This window comes from Anomalospiza imberbis, chromosome 12, assembly GCF_031753505.1.
Source record: "Anomalospiza imberbis isolate Cuckoo-Finch-1a 21T00152 chromosome 12, ASM3175350v1, whole genome shotgun sequence".
Lineage (NCBI taxonomy): Eukaryota > Metazoa > Chordata > Aves > Passeriformes > Viduidae > Anomalospiza > Anomalospiza imberbis.
Genome location: NC_089692.1, coordinates 16,267,737 through 16,284,851, shown reverse-complemented (window position 1 = coordinate 16,284,851; position 17,115 = coordinate 16,267,737). Strand labels below are relative to the sequence as shown.

The 17,115-nt window shown below is 42.0% G+C and overlaps 1 protein-coding gene across 1 annotated transcript in view; it reads right to left on the bottom strand.

Moving 5' to 3' along the window:
* Window positions 1-11,323, bottom strand: part of CDYL2 (chromodomain Y like 2) — a 60,465-nt gene extending 49,142 nt beyond the window's left edge. The window contains exon 1 of the mRNA XM_068203085.1: window positions 10,376-11,323. Within this exon, the coding sequence (XP_068059186.1) occupies window positions 10,376-11,308 (933 nt within the window). The 5' untranslated portion in view covers window positions 11,309-11,323. The remainder of the gene's footprint in view (window positions 1-10,375) is intronic.
* Window positions 11,324-17,115: the final 5,792 nt, after the last annotated feature.

Genomic DNA, 17,115 nt, shown 5'->3' with positions numbered 1-17,115 from the left:
CTGCAGAAGGTCCTACACCAGCAAAAAGTAGAGGAAGGAGCTGATCCAAATCATGTGGGCTCTGAAGGTGTTGCTCAGCACTCAAATATCTTCCTCTGAGAGACCCACATTTCCCACAGTTAATTGACAATCACCGTTCTTGACACCAAGAGGCAAATAAATGCAGCATTGGGAAGGCCATAAAAGCTGGCCAAGGGCCTCATCCTTTTCTCAAGAAACATGAGGGTTTCTGTGTGTGTAGGGGGAAAGAAAAGCTATTTCATTGGTATATGTAAAAACAGATTATCAAGCACAACTTTCTCTGGTGTTTCTGCTACACCTCCTGTGTATCACCAATGCACAGATTAGGGCTTCTACTGCACATAAGACATTAACAGACCATAAAGGTAAGTTAGAGGAACATCCAGTCTTATTGAATTTTGCTACCTGAACTGCCTGTCTATTTAATTGCCTGTCTCACACTGTTTTTACACACAAAGACAGAAAAGCAGTCATTTTGCATTTTCACTGTAAAAAATGAAACAAACAAAATACCCTAAAAACCACACACAAAAACACACACCCAGAAATAATTTTTTTTCATTGCTTCTTTCAGTTTCCTGTTACTTTTATCACTGTTTCCATACCATGATGTATTTTGCTGACTTTACAAACACTGCATACCACCATGTATTAATCTGCAGCAAACAGCAGCATAAGGTCTGTAATAGTGACCACATGAAGACAACACTGTCATGCTCTTCATCATCTCTACCATGTCCTTTTCTGACTGTTGTAGCACAGTACATTGGTTCTGACTTGTGAGCACAGTAGAAAATGATGAATCAGTGCTAATATTTACTGAACACAATAGCGCAAGTTTTTTATCAACTTTCCCAATTTTCAGATTGTGGAAAGCTTGAGTTTATGCACCTGGACTCTATTACAAACTCTTGCTTCCAGTTACTGCAGACAAATCACAAAGTTCTTGACCCTTCTCAGCCAGTATTTATCATTCCTTCATGAACTTTCAGGTTATTTCCCCTGAAATCACGTGAAGTCATTTTTGAACATAAATGTAGTTTTCCATCTAATTCCTGGTACTTAATTTGGGATCTAAAGTTTCCCTCCTCCTCCCCGTATAGCTTTTAATATACGAGTCACATTCCTATTTAATTTGAAACTTTGCTGCTATGTTGCACCATTGCTGAACCTAAAAGTTTGCTACTTCCTCTGCTCATGTAGATAAATTCAGTCACTTCTCATCAATGAAGGTCTTCCTGTGCTGTGTCACCCTAAATTCATGCATTCCCATTTGCACTGCAGTCTGCCATTCCTCCCTTACATTAATCACCAAAACACTTTGTGTGATCAACCCTTTTAGATGCTGAAATGCTTCTCTCATAGGAGGAACCTTGTTTTGTTCCATCAAAAACATATTATTCCATTAATATAACTTTCCAGTAACATTGACTCAATCATTTGCCTCATGCCATGCATTTACTGGAAAGTTTTCTAGTTTATCTTTAACCCCTTAGCCCCAGTTATTAAGCAGAGATACAACAAGGAGCCAAAACTTCATTTTTATTACAGGAGTTTGATTCAATGTTACTTTATCACCTCCTCTCTTCTCCTAGCCTTTTGTTTTCTTCTACCACACACTGCATCTTGTTAGGAGTCTGAAATAGGCTGCCCTGGGCAGTGGTGGAATCACCATTCTTAGAGTGTTCAAAAGGCAGGTGGATGTGGCACTTGGGGTCACGACTTAGTGGTGAAAATGGTGGTGCTGGGTTAATGGCTGGACTCAATGGTCTCCGAAGACTTTTCCAAACTTAATGATTCTATGATTCTAAATCTAGACTGTGAGGGCTCTAAAGCAGAAACCAAACCCACTATTCTGTTTTGTCCTTTGCTTTGCAAAGATATTAATTCAGAAGGTTTAGGAATTAGAATACTGGGATATAACTTCTAAGGCAAATGTGTTTGTGATCTCTGCAGACCATATCAAACCCTTAGTCAATAACTATGTTTGTTTAATGACTGTAGTAAGTACAAAACTAAGAACTGCTATATGAGGTCAGACTAAAGGTCCACTTAGCTCAACGTGTTGTATATTCAAACAGAAATTAGTATTGGATGCTTAGGAAACAGCATCTATAGAGTAAGTGCTGCCCTTGCTCTGCCCTCACAGCTTCTCATGATTAGCAGTTTAAAGATTGGTTTGTGCTGAAAAGTATAAAGGGATCAATCTGCCAAGAACCTGTTTTACCATTCTTTGAAACCATTTACAATTTTGATTTCCACAACATCCCATGTCAAAGACTCCCAAGATTTAAATACTGTAAAGTACTTCCCTTGTCTCCATCACTCGCCTAATTATTTCCATTGCTTGCATATTTTTTCTTGTGCAATGAGAAACAGCATTCATCTCTGACTTAACGGAATATCCCCCATCTGTCTTTTCTATACCATTCTATCACTTCTTTACCCAGCCAGAAAGTTTTCATAAGGTGTCATTTCACTGACAGCCACTCCACCCCTGCAACACCCTGATGTCCCTTCTCTGCATCACTTCTTTGTCTCCTGGCAGTGGGTGCACTACTGCAGAGGTGGAAGCACCATGTTCCCCAGGGACATAAGGATGATAGTTTTCTCTTTCATTCTTAATTGCTTTTTTAATAACATGTAAACTTCTGTTTGCCAGAAGTCTGGTCCTATGGACTGGACACCCATGAGGAGCTGAAACACATTTTCTGGTTTAGTTTCATTGGAAGGGAGTGTGGTCATTGCTCTCCAAGACAGTGCTGTGATGCAAGCAGAGGTGTGGTATCTGGGCATCACAGGGAGATTCACTTCAAAAGCATGCACGTGATCCAAAGTAAAATACTAACAAATTAACATACTAATGTGGACACACCCAGAAACCTTCCACAATGATTCCAAGATTTCACCAGAATAGTAACATCTTCTTCAGGGCTCATTTTTATGCATGCATAGTCTGGATTATTTTTCCTTTGATCATTAACTTGCATTTGTATGCACTGAATTTCAGTTGCTGTCATTCAGCTCTTCACTGCCAACTTTTGTCTTGACAATTATAATAATAATAATAATAATCTATAAATTATTAGGAGTAAATGTGATTATTTTCAAGCAATTGATGGATCTGTTATACAACACAGGTCTCAATACCAGTGTTTGAAACCTCTATTCATAGACACCTCTCTGTAAACCAGGTGGTCTAAGAGATGACCAAACCTTCTGGACCATAGTTTAGTTTGTTACCAGCTGCTCCTGTGGGATCTTACAAAAAGGTTTCTTGAAGAACCCTTTACACCATCCAAAGTCATTCTTCTCTAAATACCTACCCTAGGATGTGTGAGATGTCATATAAAAATGTTACCTCTTGTCCAAACCAAGACATGTTCATGTCTCTGCTAATTCTATTTCTTTTGACAGGTGCTACTAATCTGCATGCAATGGCTCTCAGACTTAGCTCTGTGTAGTCCCTCGTATTCCTTCTTAATCCATTTGTTATGAGCACATATAAGTGATTAATATAAGATGATTTCACCAAACCCCAACAAAATCTAAATAAGTGCATTGAAGAACCTGAAGGAAGAGAATATCCTCATTGTTTCTGGTTTGCTCCTCTGAAGGAATGGGGTGCAAATTTTGTGGTTGTTCTGTGAGACATCTGAGAAAGCCCAAGTAGGGGAACTGCTGTTTTCAGACAGAAGTGTCTTTCTGACAGATGTTTCAAATGATGGTTTTGTTTCAGTATTCTGTTTGTAGTCTCCTGCTCATACTACCTTTTACCATTTTGCAAGAGTCAGGCTCATTCCTCTTTTTGGTGAGGCATAAGAAGAATCATTCTTTTCTACACAGGTCAATCATATCAATTTCTTGTGAAAGGCTTTAGAGACCTAACAGATTTGCAGCAATATTTTATATCAGGACTCGTAATGAGATAGTATTGAAATAGTACTATAATCTACATTTGCTCTGTGTGATAGAATAAAACAGACTGAAGTGTATTTCCTTTTAGTGTTGCAATATTACCAATTTAAAGTTTTAATAGTAAACAAAAAGTGTGACACTGTAATTCACAGGCAGAAAGGATGAATTTCTTTCTGTCAAAACCAAAACACTTGTATTTGCATAAATGTACATTACAAACATTTGACTTTAATGATATTATTCTAATAGTTTGAATGGAAGAAACTGTTAACTATTTAATAATTTTTTTTGCCAGTGTCAGGATGACAGTGCCATAAAATGTGCTGCAAAAATGATCTGAAAAATATATGGATAAGAAGGAACAACAAAAAGGGATTGCACTGATGAAAATGTACAGAGCCAAGAAACTGTACTAATGCTAGAATTCAAATGAATGGACAAAGAAATGCTATTTACAACATAGCTGGCCATCACAATCACTCCATTGATTTAAAAAAAAATAATCAGCCCATTTCCTTCAATATTAGACCACATTTAAATTTTACCATTATTTGAGCTGTCTCTCTCAAAATATTTTAACTTTCAGAAGCAATTACTAAGCAGTGAGTTTATTGCTGGATTTTAATATTCAATCAATGACCAGCCCAAAATAAAGCACTGTATTTGTCATTCAGGAAGTATTACAAAAAATAATGCAATTTTAATCTTTGGATAGTTATGGCCACTGAACCTGGGTACTGAAGGGAAGGAAGTCAGTTCAGTTCAGTGGCTTTGGTGGTACCTTCTCTTCAAATGTTCATGCTTTTAAGAGTGACAAGGGTGCATTTCAGTGTCCCTCCCAGGCAGCAGCACACTTAAGACTTGTACCTTGAAGCAAGCTACACTTGAGCCAGATAAAACACTTTATCAAGATTGTAACAAGAAATCAAATGGTTTTGGATGTCCCAAAATATGCTCAGCAGTTTACAGTGTAATGAGGAAGTTTGGCTTGTGGTAACAGTGATGATGTAGGTAAAAAAGACAGTCATGGGCATTGCAAATGTTCCATATGCAACTCTAAACTGGAATTTCTTAGTAAGACAATGAATATTGCCAGAGTTATCCAGGTCTGCTTTTGAACCTTGCTGAGTAACTTTAATTTAGAGAAGTCCATGATGTGGGCAGAGGGGACCTCTGGTTAACTCTTTCTTACTGTCTTTATACCTCAATTTATACCTTAGTTGATTGCCCAATTTAGGATTGAGGAATACAGTCTGCACTGTAAATCACACCGCATTTGGAACAGAGTCCTGAAAACTTTCATTAGGCAACAAAACTTCTGGATTTCTACCTACTGAAGTTAATACTGCTTGAAGGTTACTTGATTTTGAGGACAGTTGTCTTCTAAACACTGATTTTGAGAACAGATCAGTGATAATGTATTGATAAATAGCTGATTCTTCAAAATAGTTGTTAGTAAAGCTTTTCCACTAAAAAAATTGAAAAGGCGTTACTTACAGACAACCAAATCTTAGAGCTTGTGAGTGCCAGCTCAGTATTACTGAAATCAGCACTGTATCCAGTTTGCCAGTGTACAGGAGTAGGTGCTTAACTGTTCTATATTCCACAAATCCCACTTCAAGGCACTGTTTCCTGCTTGTGAAGTCAGTCCTATTCCTTCACCACAGAGCAGTTTTATCAATACAGAGGTTGATTTCAGAAATAATAACCTTTACTAAAATACACCATCTTCTTCCAAGTCAGCTCTGTCTTACAAAATACACATGTGAAATAATTAGAAAATAGATTGCTGCTTTTCAGTTCAATAAGCAGGTTTAAGTATGTATCTCTGATAAAAAATTACTCCATTGAAAGAGATGCAAGATGGAAAGCACAACACTCAAAAACTTACATTTCCTTGTAAAGCTAAGATGATTTTCTAAACTCTGCATCTCAAGCCAAACCTTGCATCCAAAAGTTCAACCCTGTTCTCTCCCATCTGCATGTCTCCACATGTCATAGGGATTCAGCAGCCCAAACAGTGCCATTATTATCTTCAAGTTTTGACTTTGCTGGTACCTGAGTGCAGGTATAAATGGGAAATGTTGCAATTATCTGGAAGTATGTTATCTTTCTAGTGGATCATGTGAGCTGAAAAAAACTGCAGCTCATTCTTACACTGCTGATTAAACAAACTAAGATTGAATTGAAATGTGTCACTGTGGTGGACATGCTCCTAGCCACGGACATTGCATCACTTCAGTGAGAAGATGCCATTTCTAAAAATGTCACTTCTTCCCTTTAATGCAATAACTATTGAGCTTTAAAGACTGGTTTTATTATTGTGATCCAGAAATGCGTACATGTTAAGTCCCCTCCAGAGAACTGGCTGTAATCTTTAGATCACTTATCAAAGGTGTAATACAATCTGACACAATGGTAAATTACCACTTTAGATTTCAACTTCATCACCCCTGAAAGTCTAATGGTGTTCATTGCATACCACTCCCCCAAAATATTAAATTAAAAAAAGCATTGAGATGTGTTTAAATAGCATCTCTGTCACACTGATAACTGGTTCACATATTCATCAGCAAAGGAGGTTTATTATTGCAGTAAAAAGGATGCTCCGGGCTTGGAAAAAAAAAGTTAGGATTTCTTTTGCCCTCTACAGCCATCTCACAGACTTAAAATAGCAGAGTCTGTGAGATAACTGTCTGGGTTCAGGTAATATATATGGAACTGTACATGAAAATGAAAAATGTTACTTCAAGCTGCTGAAAACTTTAATGTGAAATCAACAAAGTTTGTATTTAAAAGTAAATACATTTCCCTTTCTGTCTGTTGTCGAAATTAACGAGTATTTCCTGTCAGTGCATCCAACAGTGTATTGTAAAACACGAGGCAAACCAGGGCAGCCTTACTGAAGGCTACTCTGAAGACCCTTTTTGTCAGTCCTCTATTTTCAGATTATTATTTCTAAGGAAACATGCACCATAGGTCTTTAGTATTTAACAGGTTACCTCTTAAGAGGAAAAGCAAGGAAAAAAAAAAAGGAATGTTCCATGACACTTTCACCCACTCATAAAAGCTTGAAATCATAAGCACATGAAAGTCAAGCAAAGCCAAACCCGTATTTCATATAGCCTGAGAATTACACTAAAACACATACAACATTCTTTACTGGTAAAGGAAAAAAAATGTACTTAAAAACATCAAAACCAACACCTATATTTTACCATATAATGGGATAATTATCATTAACTGTGAAGTGTCTTGGTTCTGCCACACAGGTCTAGAACTGACCACCAGGAAACACAGAACTCCTAATGGGTGCTCTTTTGCTTCTAGAATAAATCGGTGCCTGTTTGACACTCCTAACCTAAATGTAATAGGATGCATTACAGATGATTAAAAGCCATTTCTAACTGGGAAAAGGCACCTACCTAACCAAACACTGAGGTTATTTTGTCTGTGATCTTATTTTGCTTCAATATAAAGGCTGTAATTGAATTTATATTTAAGTTTAAAAGGTTGAAAAGCCTTTTAAAGTGACATGACAGTAGAAAATGAAAGAACTGACAGGATAAATATGCACATCTATTTCCAAAACTTCAAATTTTATAAAAGTTTCTTGGGTACCACCAAAATATGATGAGTTCATACAGGCAATATACACACTGCACTTTTTGCATGTGCTTTATCAGGGCTTCTATGTCATGACTGGCTTTAAAAATCTTTTTTGAGCGAGTATTACATTCTCCAATTGCAGAGTTAATTATTGGTCTTACTTGATGAAGTTCAGCAAGAATCCTTGAAGGATTTGGATATTACTAACGAGTGAAAGGGGAATCAGGAGTGCATTATACCTTTGGAATGTCACCGTAAGATCCAAATTGTTTATTTACACCCACAGTCCCAAATTATTTCAAGGTAAAATCCTGAAACTGTTTAATGGTTATCTTGTGATCCGCATAATGTTTTACTTGTTTAAGAACTTGGACTGCTGCACAAAGAACTTCATCTCACTTGCAAACTGGTGTGGGACATCCAAGCCCTAAGAACTTCTTTCTAATAAATCCCCTGGATGCAGCTACTTTTTGGGAAGGGGAAAAAGAAAGGAGGCAAAACGGAGTCATCTTTTAAATGAAGCCACTACCATCTACACAGTTGCTACCTATTAGACATACAAACTCTTCAGCTTTCTAGACATTTCTTCTGACCTCTGTCATGGAGAACTTCCCAATGAAGATGAAAAATGCAAATGGATTGATAACTGAAGCCCTGCCACATGTCCAACATGTAGATGAAGATTTTACACTATGACCAGTTGAGGTCATTTTCCAAACACCTCACACAACAAAAAAGGAACAGCCACACTTCTTCCACCTACCTGTTCTGGTGGAGACAATTCTTCCATATTGTACAATGATAAGCAAAAGTATTTCAAGTGGAGTAACAAAGAAAGGAAGTGATTCAGAGGCTTTGAACCACAGTACCAAAAATTCATTCCTCCATAAAAATGCCTGCAAAGAGACTGGGCCTAACACTGCCTGCAAACTGGGCGGTTGGTCTGCTCCCTCACAGAACACACCAGGTGACCACTCGAGCAACCTCACTTGGATGTCACACGGTGACACTGCCCACATCCAGCTACCAAACGTCATCATCTTACAACACAAGGATCATAAAACAGCAAAGTTTTTTAACGATGAGTCAGAACTAAACCAGCAAGGCTACCATTAGCCTAAGACATACTAGCTTTATTTCTTTCTAGAACTAATCTAAACGTCTAAAGACAACTCAGACAACACCAGGCAAAGGTCTTCTATGCATCCCAGAAACTACTAATCCTAAAATTGTATCGCTAACTTTTCTGGGTCAAAGTTGTTCTTCACAGAACTCCCACTGGCTATTCTGGAGCCACAACAGCAATACAGCTGACATACAATATACTTAAAATTACTAAGTTAAATGACAGATACTGCAAAATGGGGGAGGGGGGAGGTCAATGACACTATTCAGATCATCATGTACTTCCGATAATTTAACACCACGTAGGAGAGTTTAAGTGCTGTTCACTTCAGAGGAGGTTTGTGTCACACACGGTAAAATACCATCATAATAGAGCAATGTCATCCCTCAGCTGTGACCTCTGCTAAAGACTTTGAAAGACAATGATAAAGTTAAAACTGTCTATGTGAAACCTGTCAGATCCTGCACTTGCACTTAAGACCCTACAGCTGATCATCAAACGGAGAATAAATCCAGCCATGTCCAACCAACCAGAGCAGCAGTTCCACACCCAAGCACACCCCCATGCTTGAGCAGTACCTATCACTGGCACACAGCTCCAACTGGAAGGTGATGTTTTCTGTCCTAGCTCTTAAACTGTGCACTCCAGAGAACCTCAATGCAAACGGCCATTTCACCAGGAAACGTGGAGCATGAGGAGGTGCTCCAGACCAAGAAGAGTAAGACATCCAGTCATGTTCGGTGTTTTTAACACTTCCACCCTGTTTCCACTTACTAGAACTGGGTATTTCAAACACCCATGTCCAGTCTGTCTTATTTTTCATTTCAGCTTTCTCCCTTCTTCTTCTCTGGCGTGGCAAGAGTGGCTAGACTCGTTCTCAGTTGGGGCATTGGAACTGGGTGCCAGAGGTCAAAATTCGGCTGGGTCTCGCCCACTGCCCGCCGGTTCCTTTTTCCCTGCCTGCCCCCGACCCGGCGGCCGTCGCCCGATGCTGCCCCGCCGCTGTCGCCGCCGCCGCGGCCGGGGGGCAGCGCACGCCGGGCTGCGGGGCCGGGGGCCGCCGCCCGCCCCACCTCGCACCCCGGACCGCCCGGAGCGGGGCCCCCGCCAAACTTTGCGGCCCGCGGGGAGCCGGGGCCCGGCCCGGCCGCCGCCCCCGCCACCCCCGCAGCACCCCGGGCAGGAGGTGAAGCAACCTGGCGCCGGCTCCTGCACTTTGCACAGCGGGCGCAGAGCCGCCTCCATCCCTGCGCCTCCCGGCAGCGCTAAGGCGCATTTTTTCGCACTAATCTGCACATTCAGCACGTCCAGAGCGCCTATGACTTTACCTGGACTTTCTCCACTCTCCGGGCTCATCACACCGCGATCGCCTCCCCATCCTACCGCTAACTCTCGCTCTCCTTCACTCCTTCCTCCTTCCCTCTTGTAAGGCCTGCTAAGATCAAGCCCGATGGAAAGTAGAGAGAGAAAGAGAAAGAGAGAGGCAGCGGGAAGGGAGGGGAGCCGCTCCATCCCTCCCTGCCCCCCCCGGGCACACACGCCAGCCCTTTTCCCCCCACCCCAGCCCTTCCCTCGGCGATTTCCTCCGCTCTTCGGCAACTACGAGGGCTCGGCGGAGCGGCTCCGAACGCGCCTCCGCTGCCCTCGGCGGCGCCCGGCCGGCGCCCCCCCGCCGCCCGCCCGCCCCGCGGCCCCCGGTACCTCGTAAAGGTCCCCCGAAGCCATGCTGGGGTGCGGGACTGGGCTCCTCCGCGCCGTCTCCCTCTCTCCACCTCTCCCGCTCCCCCACTCGCTCTCTCTGTTGAGTAAACTGTGTTTTGCAGAATGACAGGCTTTGGGGCTGGCTGTGCGCAGAATCAGAGGCGAGGAGAGCGGAGAGGCAGGCGGCGGGGCTGGCGTAACCAGCAGCAGCAGCAGCTCGGGCGCACAGCGCCGGGAGCCGCGTCTCCCCCGCGGCGGCGGGGCCGGCGCCCCCCGCCCTCCCCTCACACCCCGCCCGCCGCCGCCGCCTCCCGCCCCGGGCGGGGACCGGGACTGGGACGGGTCCCCCCCGCGCCCTCCCTCCGGGAAAGTCCCCGGGCCGCTCTGACGGCGGCCTCCTCTCCCTCCTCCTCCCTCCGCCCCCCCCCGCCTCAAACTCTTTCCGCGGCCAAAATAAATAAATAAAAAAATAATAATTAAAAAAAAAAAAAAAAGAAAGAAATAGAGGGGCGGGCGGGAGGGGTGGGTGCCGGAGCGGGCGCTCGGCGGGGAGGGCCGCGCCGCCCGCCCAAGGTCACCACGGGGAGAGGCGGGCGCGGGGCCTCGGGCGGCCCTGCTGGCACCTTCCGCCCCCCCCGGCGCCGCGTGGCCGCCCCGCCGCCCATGGCCATCGCCGAGGGAGCCGAGCCGGCGGGAGCGCCCGGGGAGCGGCGGCCCGGCCAGCGCGGCGGGGCTCGGGGACACCTCTCGCCCGCGCTCCCCGCCGGGCACGGCGATGCTTCTCCCGCCGTCCCCCAGCCATTTTGCAGGTTTGCCAGCCCGCTCGGGGATATGAAAGCCAGCGGCGTCCCGCCACCTGCTCTTCACGTGGAGGCGGTGGCCGGAGTTTGGAAGCGGCTGGGGGATGCGCGGCGACGCGCAGCCATCGGCCATCGCCTCTTTAGAGCCGTCCGTGTCGTTTCTTGGAGGAAAAATGCCGCCCTATGGCCGCTGGTGTCCCCTCGGTGCTTACCTGAGAGATGGGGAACGTGTGAAGGTGATGCCGGGTGAGCCGAGCTGCGCCTTCGATGACCAGCGGCCTTCGCCGCATCACTGCAGAGCCCGAGGAGCTTCTCCCACAGGAGCCCGGCCGTGAGTGACCCGAGTCCGGACATATTCAAGAGCGGTCTGGATGCAATCCCATGCCACGTGCTCTAGGATGACCCTAGAGCTGGGTGGTTGGACCAGATGACCCGCTAGGATCCCTTCCACCATGACTGATGCGGTGAACTGGTGATTCTGTGAAGAGGAATGAGCTCATGGTGACAGAAGCTGCACTTTGCAGAAGTGATGGACTCCAGAGGAGGCAGGAGCTGGGGAGTGGCAAAGAACCCTGAGTAGGAAGCTGGGGCCACCCAAAACGTAAGGGCTGCTCCCCATGGAGGCTGATGTGCACCACGTCGCGTTCATGCGGCTTTGGGCTGTGAAGGATGTGCTTCTCCAGGTAAAGTGTTGAGCGTTCTCTCGGTATTTTATTTATTGGTAGGAAGAACCTATCCATGAGGATGTTCTCTGACCAGCTCTTCACACCTTGGCTGTGTAGCCAGCCAGCTCTAGTTGTTATTGAGTTTCAGCCATTCCCTGTAACCATCTTCATGTGGTTGTCATTTTTCCTTCTTGATTTTCCATGTGAATGTGAGAATTGGCACTTCTCAGAGCACAGGTTGGAGAGGGTTATTGAACGTGATAATGGTTAATAAAAGTCACTGGTATCGAGCACTGAATTATATCCAACATTTTATTTATGACCAAAAATCCTGTTATGGTTCAAGTGGTGTGAAGCCAAATACTCTTCTGGCTGAGAGGATTCCTTTTTAAAATATCAGTATTGGGTATTTTGAACATTGTCACTTTTTATCATGAAAGTAGGAAATCACGCATGCACACCCAGCTCTTGCTTGACCCCATCTCCTGAACTGTGAATATTACCTCTGGTGATTATGAACTTGCCAGCTAACCAGTTTAGTATTGACTGAGAGTTCAATAAAAACTATCTAATGGTAGTTTGGAGCTCAAAGACGTTTATGGTTTGTGTGGTCTAAGAGGCATGTGATGATGTTAGACTCCTAAGGACAAGACATTCTGCTTACATGAAACTATTTTTTTTACCTGACTGTGGTAAGCGGAGAGTTGTCCTCTGCTTTCCAATTTGCCAGCAGTATTTGGATTATTGGGATTTGGTATTTGAAGAGTAAAATGTTGAAAAGATAAAGAAATACTGTAAACTACCCATGTGTAGTAATTCCAATAATGCAGAAATACTTCTTAATTGGTGAGCAGTGCATTACTTAATAATCACACCCCATGGTTTCTTCTTGATAAATAAATAATTTTATTTTATTGTAAAGTGATGTTTATTGTTTAGAGTAGCAAATCAGCTCATTGAGCCAAATATAAGAATATATCCATCAATAAGAAGGTGTTTTAATACATCTCTTCAATGTCTGCTTTATTACAACTACATTTTGCAGCTTTCCACAGCAGTAAACAAAATGGCAGTCAGAGCTGGTGAGTAATTTTTCAGATGCATACTAAAATATTTGTTCTCTGAAACTGTTGGCTTCTTTCATAGTATCAACTCTTTCCAAAGGTCTCTTGAATGAATTTTAATAAGTCCCTTTCCAAGCTGTAGAAGAGTATAAGTCTTTTATTTTGAGATAGGTGTAATAATCGAACTGTTCTTTCTGGGCTTTGCTGTTACTGTGTTCCCAGAGAGATGAAATGAGACCAGCTCACCCTGTGCCATATTGGAAGAAGTCTCCACGACCTGGTCTGTGTTTTAGACAATTTCATTTACATTGTACAGTGTTTACAGTAGCATTGTCAATATTGTTGCTGTGAGATTTACAACCCAAACAAATAGTAGCTTGGAAGTTTTGAAAGGATGAATGCTTTAGTGATTACTTTGAAGAGGGGAAACATCTTTTTCCTGATTACTCACTCCTCATTTCAGAGGGCACAGTCCCTTGGGATGTGGTGGTTTGTGAGTCAATAGTGAGGAGCATAAAGAGAACTTTTGCGATTGTCAAACCCAGGAACAGTTGGTTATGGTTTTGGTGTATTTCCCTGTGAGTGAGCAGAAGACAAAGTTTTAAGTTTTAAAAAATTCGAGTGACCTTCATTTGCCCAGCAGATCTTCATTGTAACTAGACAGGGCAGGCAGTGTTCCTCTGAGTCTTGTGTAAAAAATAGAAATGCTGAAATTTATGATAATTTTTTAGGGTTTCTGATAATAGATTTTCTGGGAATACATCTTTTCCAGTTTTATTTGCCTTTCAGTGGTAATATCTATGAAATTAAATTGCAGCAAAATCCAGACTGTTGTACAAATTTCCAGCTCTAAACTTAATGGTTTTGCTAAGTATGTGATTATTCATTACTCTTATTGTTTTGCTGCCTTCTCCTATTTCCCATCCCAAGAGGGTAATGCAGGCAAGGGAGGCATTCCAGGCAAGATACATCACTTTTGAACACTTTTTTGGATTTGATGGATGCTCTGATTTCCACTACTTTATTTGAAGGAATTATCTCTCAGTCTGAATAAACTTAAAAGCAAAAGTATTCTATTCCAGGAAACAAAAATACTGCTGTCATAGCTGGACTATTGATTTGTTATTGACTGTTTAGTCAATCAGTCCAGGGCTATACAAATATGTGGGGACTGTACAGTCACTGACACAGTTCCCCCAAGGAGTGCAGATAAGTATTTGCAAACACCTTGTACAAAAAATTGCCATGAAAGGGTTGTGTTGGCTCTTGAAGAGGAACAAGAATGATGGGCAAGAATAATTAATAAATGGAGAAATTGAGAGAATTCCTGTTCTAAGGTATGAAAATTATATGAGAGAATGGGGGAAAACAAGGCATGAGTGAAAAATAAGGAGCCAAAGGCAAATGTAAGGAGAAGGCTGTGCAAAGCCTTGGTTGTGTGAAAAAATGGGGGAGGCAAAGGAATATTTTAGCAACAGTAACTGAAGCAAAAGCAGGGAACAAGGTAGCAAGATGTCTATCGCCAACCTAAGAAGGGAGGATGATCAGAACATGGAAAAAGTTGGTGAGTGAAAATGAAAAAAGTGTCTCAGTGGGTTCACAGAGGAGAAGATGACAGGACATGGTGAGCAGCTACTGCAGGAAAAGGAGAATTGCTTATGGCACCACTGTCCTGGATGGCAGATAGGCAGGGTCAGTGATTCCCCAGGGCTTGGGGCTGTGGTGGCTCCAAACTCACCAGGTAGGTGTGAGGAAGCACTAGGATACCACAGGAAGCTTATCACAAAAATTATCCAAGATGTGAAGTCAAGAAGGAACTGCAAAACAAGAGAAAGTGTCCTTGGCATACAGACAGCCTCTAAAAATTAGAAATAAGATGAACATGAGAAAATTAAGAAAGCAGCATATTTTTTAAATAATTGATTTGCATTATTTTGTGATGAGAGCTAGGCTTGGGAAAAGCCCCATGCACTTTGCCCTGTGCCATGCTGTCTTTGGAAGCAAACAAGTAGTTGTGATCATTTGATTCTGATGCTAAATTAATGTCTTCCTCTAAACCCTTCTTTGGATCTTACAACATGCAATTACTTATCATCAAGAGGAAACATTTGAAATAGAAGCTGAAATACCACAGTATAATGAAACAAACAGTAATATATGGAAAACAAAGTAATGTTTGTTTGTTGCAGTACATCATATACCGTGGAACAACTTTTCTAGGGTTGATAGTACATTTTAATGGTTGCTGTTCTGAAAAATGACTTTGCTTCTTTCAACTTTATGAGTCTATTCTGTTCTCTTTATTATGGCCAATACCCTTTTGCCTTAACTGGGGAAGGGGAAAAAAATTTTGTCCAAGGATAAAATTTCGATAACTTTGTCTCTCTCTGAAGACATTGAGTATTTCCCAATATAGCACCAAAACCTGAATCTTTGCACATTCTTCTCCTTCTTGTTTGCAAATGCTTTTTTTCCTACTTGACATGTTGTCAGAGATTATAAGAAGGTGCCAAAACATTCCTGTTGGACAGTTTGCTGACTTTCCAACTAAGGTGAAAAAAAAAGGACGAAGTGTAGATCATGTACGTAGAAATCAGTCTCATTTGGGAACCCTTGTGTACACAGAACCTTCAAAATTGCAGCTGATTTAGGAGGTCATGATGTACATATAACAGGAGCAAATGGCACACATTGTTTTCCTGTATTCCTATATGTCCTGAACATCAGGAAAGAGGCCGGTGTTATACTGGACTTTTGAGTTATGGCCTTATTTTTTATGTGGGTTGAAACTGAAGTGTAAAGTGAAGCTCTAGTGGCTTCTGTTAAGAAACAAATAACAATGTGTGAACACCTAAGAATGTTCTAAGTTGTAGTAGAATATGGGATTTGAAACTTGAAATTAAAGGAGGTTGGGATATGTTTATTAGTACTATCTGGGCCAGATGTATTAGAACTGTTAGAAAGAATCCATAAATAGCAAGACAACAGGAAACAGATTAATCTGAGTGATTCTCTTAAGGGAAGACATCTGACATATTCAGTATAGTTTACACATAGAGTGCATGTGATACTCAGAGTGATCACAGTGTATTATAGCACATTAGTAAGCTAATTTTTTAAAGCTGATTTTTCTCCCTGAATCTGTGCTCTATAAAAATTGCACTGAACTAGTGATACCCAGCCTACAAATATGCAGGGTTTTAGAACCTAGGTCTATAAGTTGTATATATTAAGCTATACTGTGTTTTGTGACTTTTAATCAAGGACTCTGCTTGCACCTCTGTATTTGCCTCTCACAAACCCTCTGTGCATAGCAGGCTGCTCATGAGGGTTGCCCAAGAAAAGGAAAATCACTGCATGATCTAATAATAACACTGAAACTATGCAAGGACACATAACATTTCAGAAAACTAAAAGAATTTTTCCTTACTAATGAGAAAAAGTATTGAGCTGGATGCATCCATGAAAAGGATTACATAATGTCATTGTTTGTGAGGCTGGAGAGTCTGAAGCCACAAGGTACCTTCCAGTCTGTTTTACTGGGCTTATAAGCAAAAACTCCATGATACACTGAAAGTATTTAAAAATACAATTATAAGAAAATATAGAATAGCGGTGGCTAGAGACAATTTCTGTTGCTTGTCTGCTCCAGCCCTGTAGCTCAGCCCTGAGTCATCTAGAGTGCATTTGCTCGTGACTGTCTCCAGTTGGGTTTTGAATATGGCTGCATAGTCAGGGATGAAATTGGTACCCCACCTCTGAGGCCCTTTCTCCAACATCTCTGTGGCATTGTTTCTGATGACATTCTTTAAGGAGAGACTTCTTTTTGTGCTCACAGGATTCTTGGGCCTTTGTACATGATGTTAGATTTCACTCAGGAAAATGAATATATGTTGTATTTGAATATCATAGCACAGCCTAAAATATTATTATGAGCTAGTCAAGGATTAGCTACTCTTTGCCTGGAAAGCTAAAATAAGAGCTTTTTGATCTAGGCAAAATGGGAGAAACTGAATATAGTCCAGGGAGAAGCAGCACTCATTTTGTCTGCTGGTCATTCAGAAATTTGTTCTGTGCCAAGTTAGCTGGAGTTCCTAATGACACCTTTTTGGAAAGATATATGTGTTCACAGGAGTTTTTTTTTTGAGAAGTGTGGAGACAAAATTTTTAAGGAATATATTTATTTTTTATTTATTTTGCTGTTTTATGTT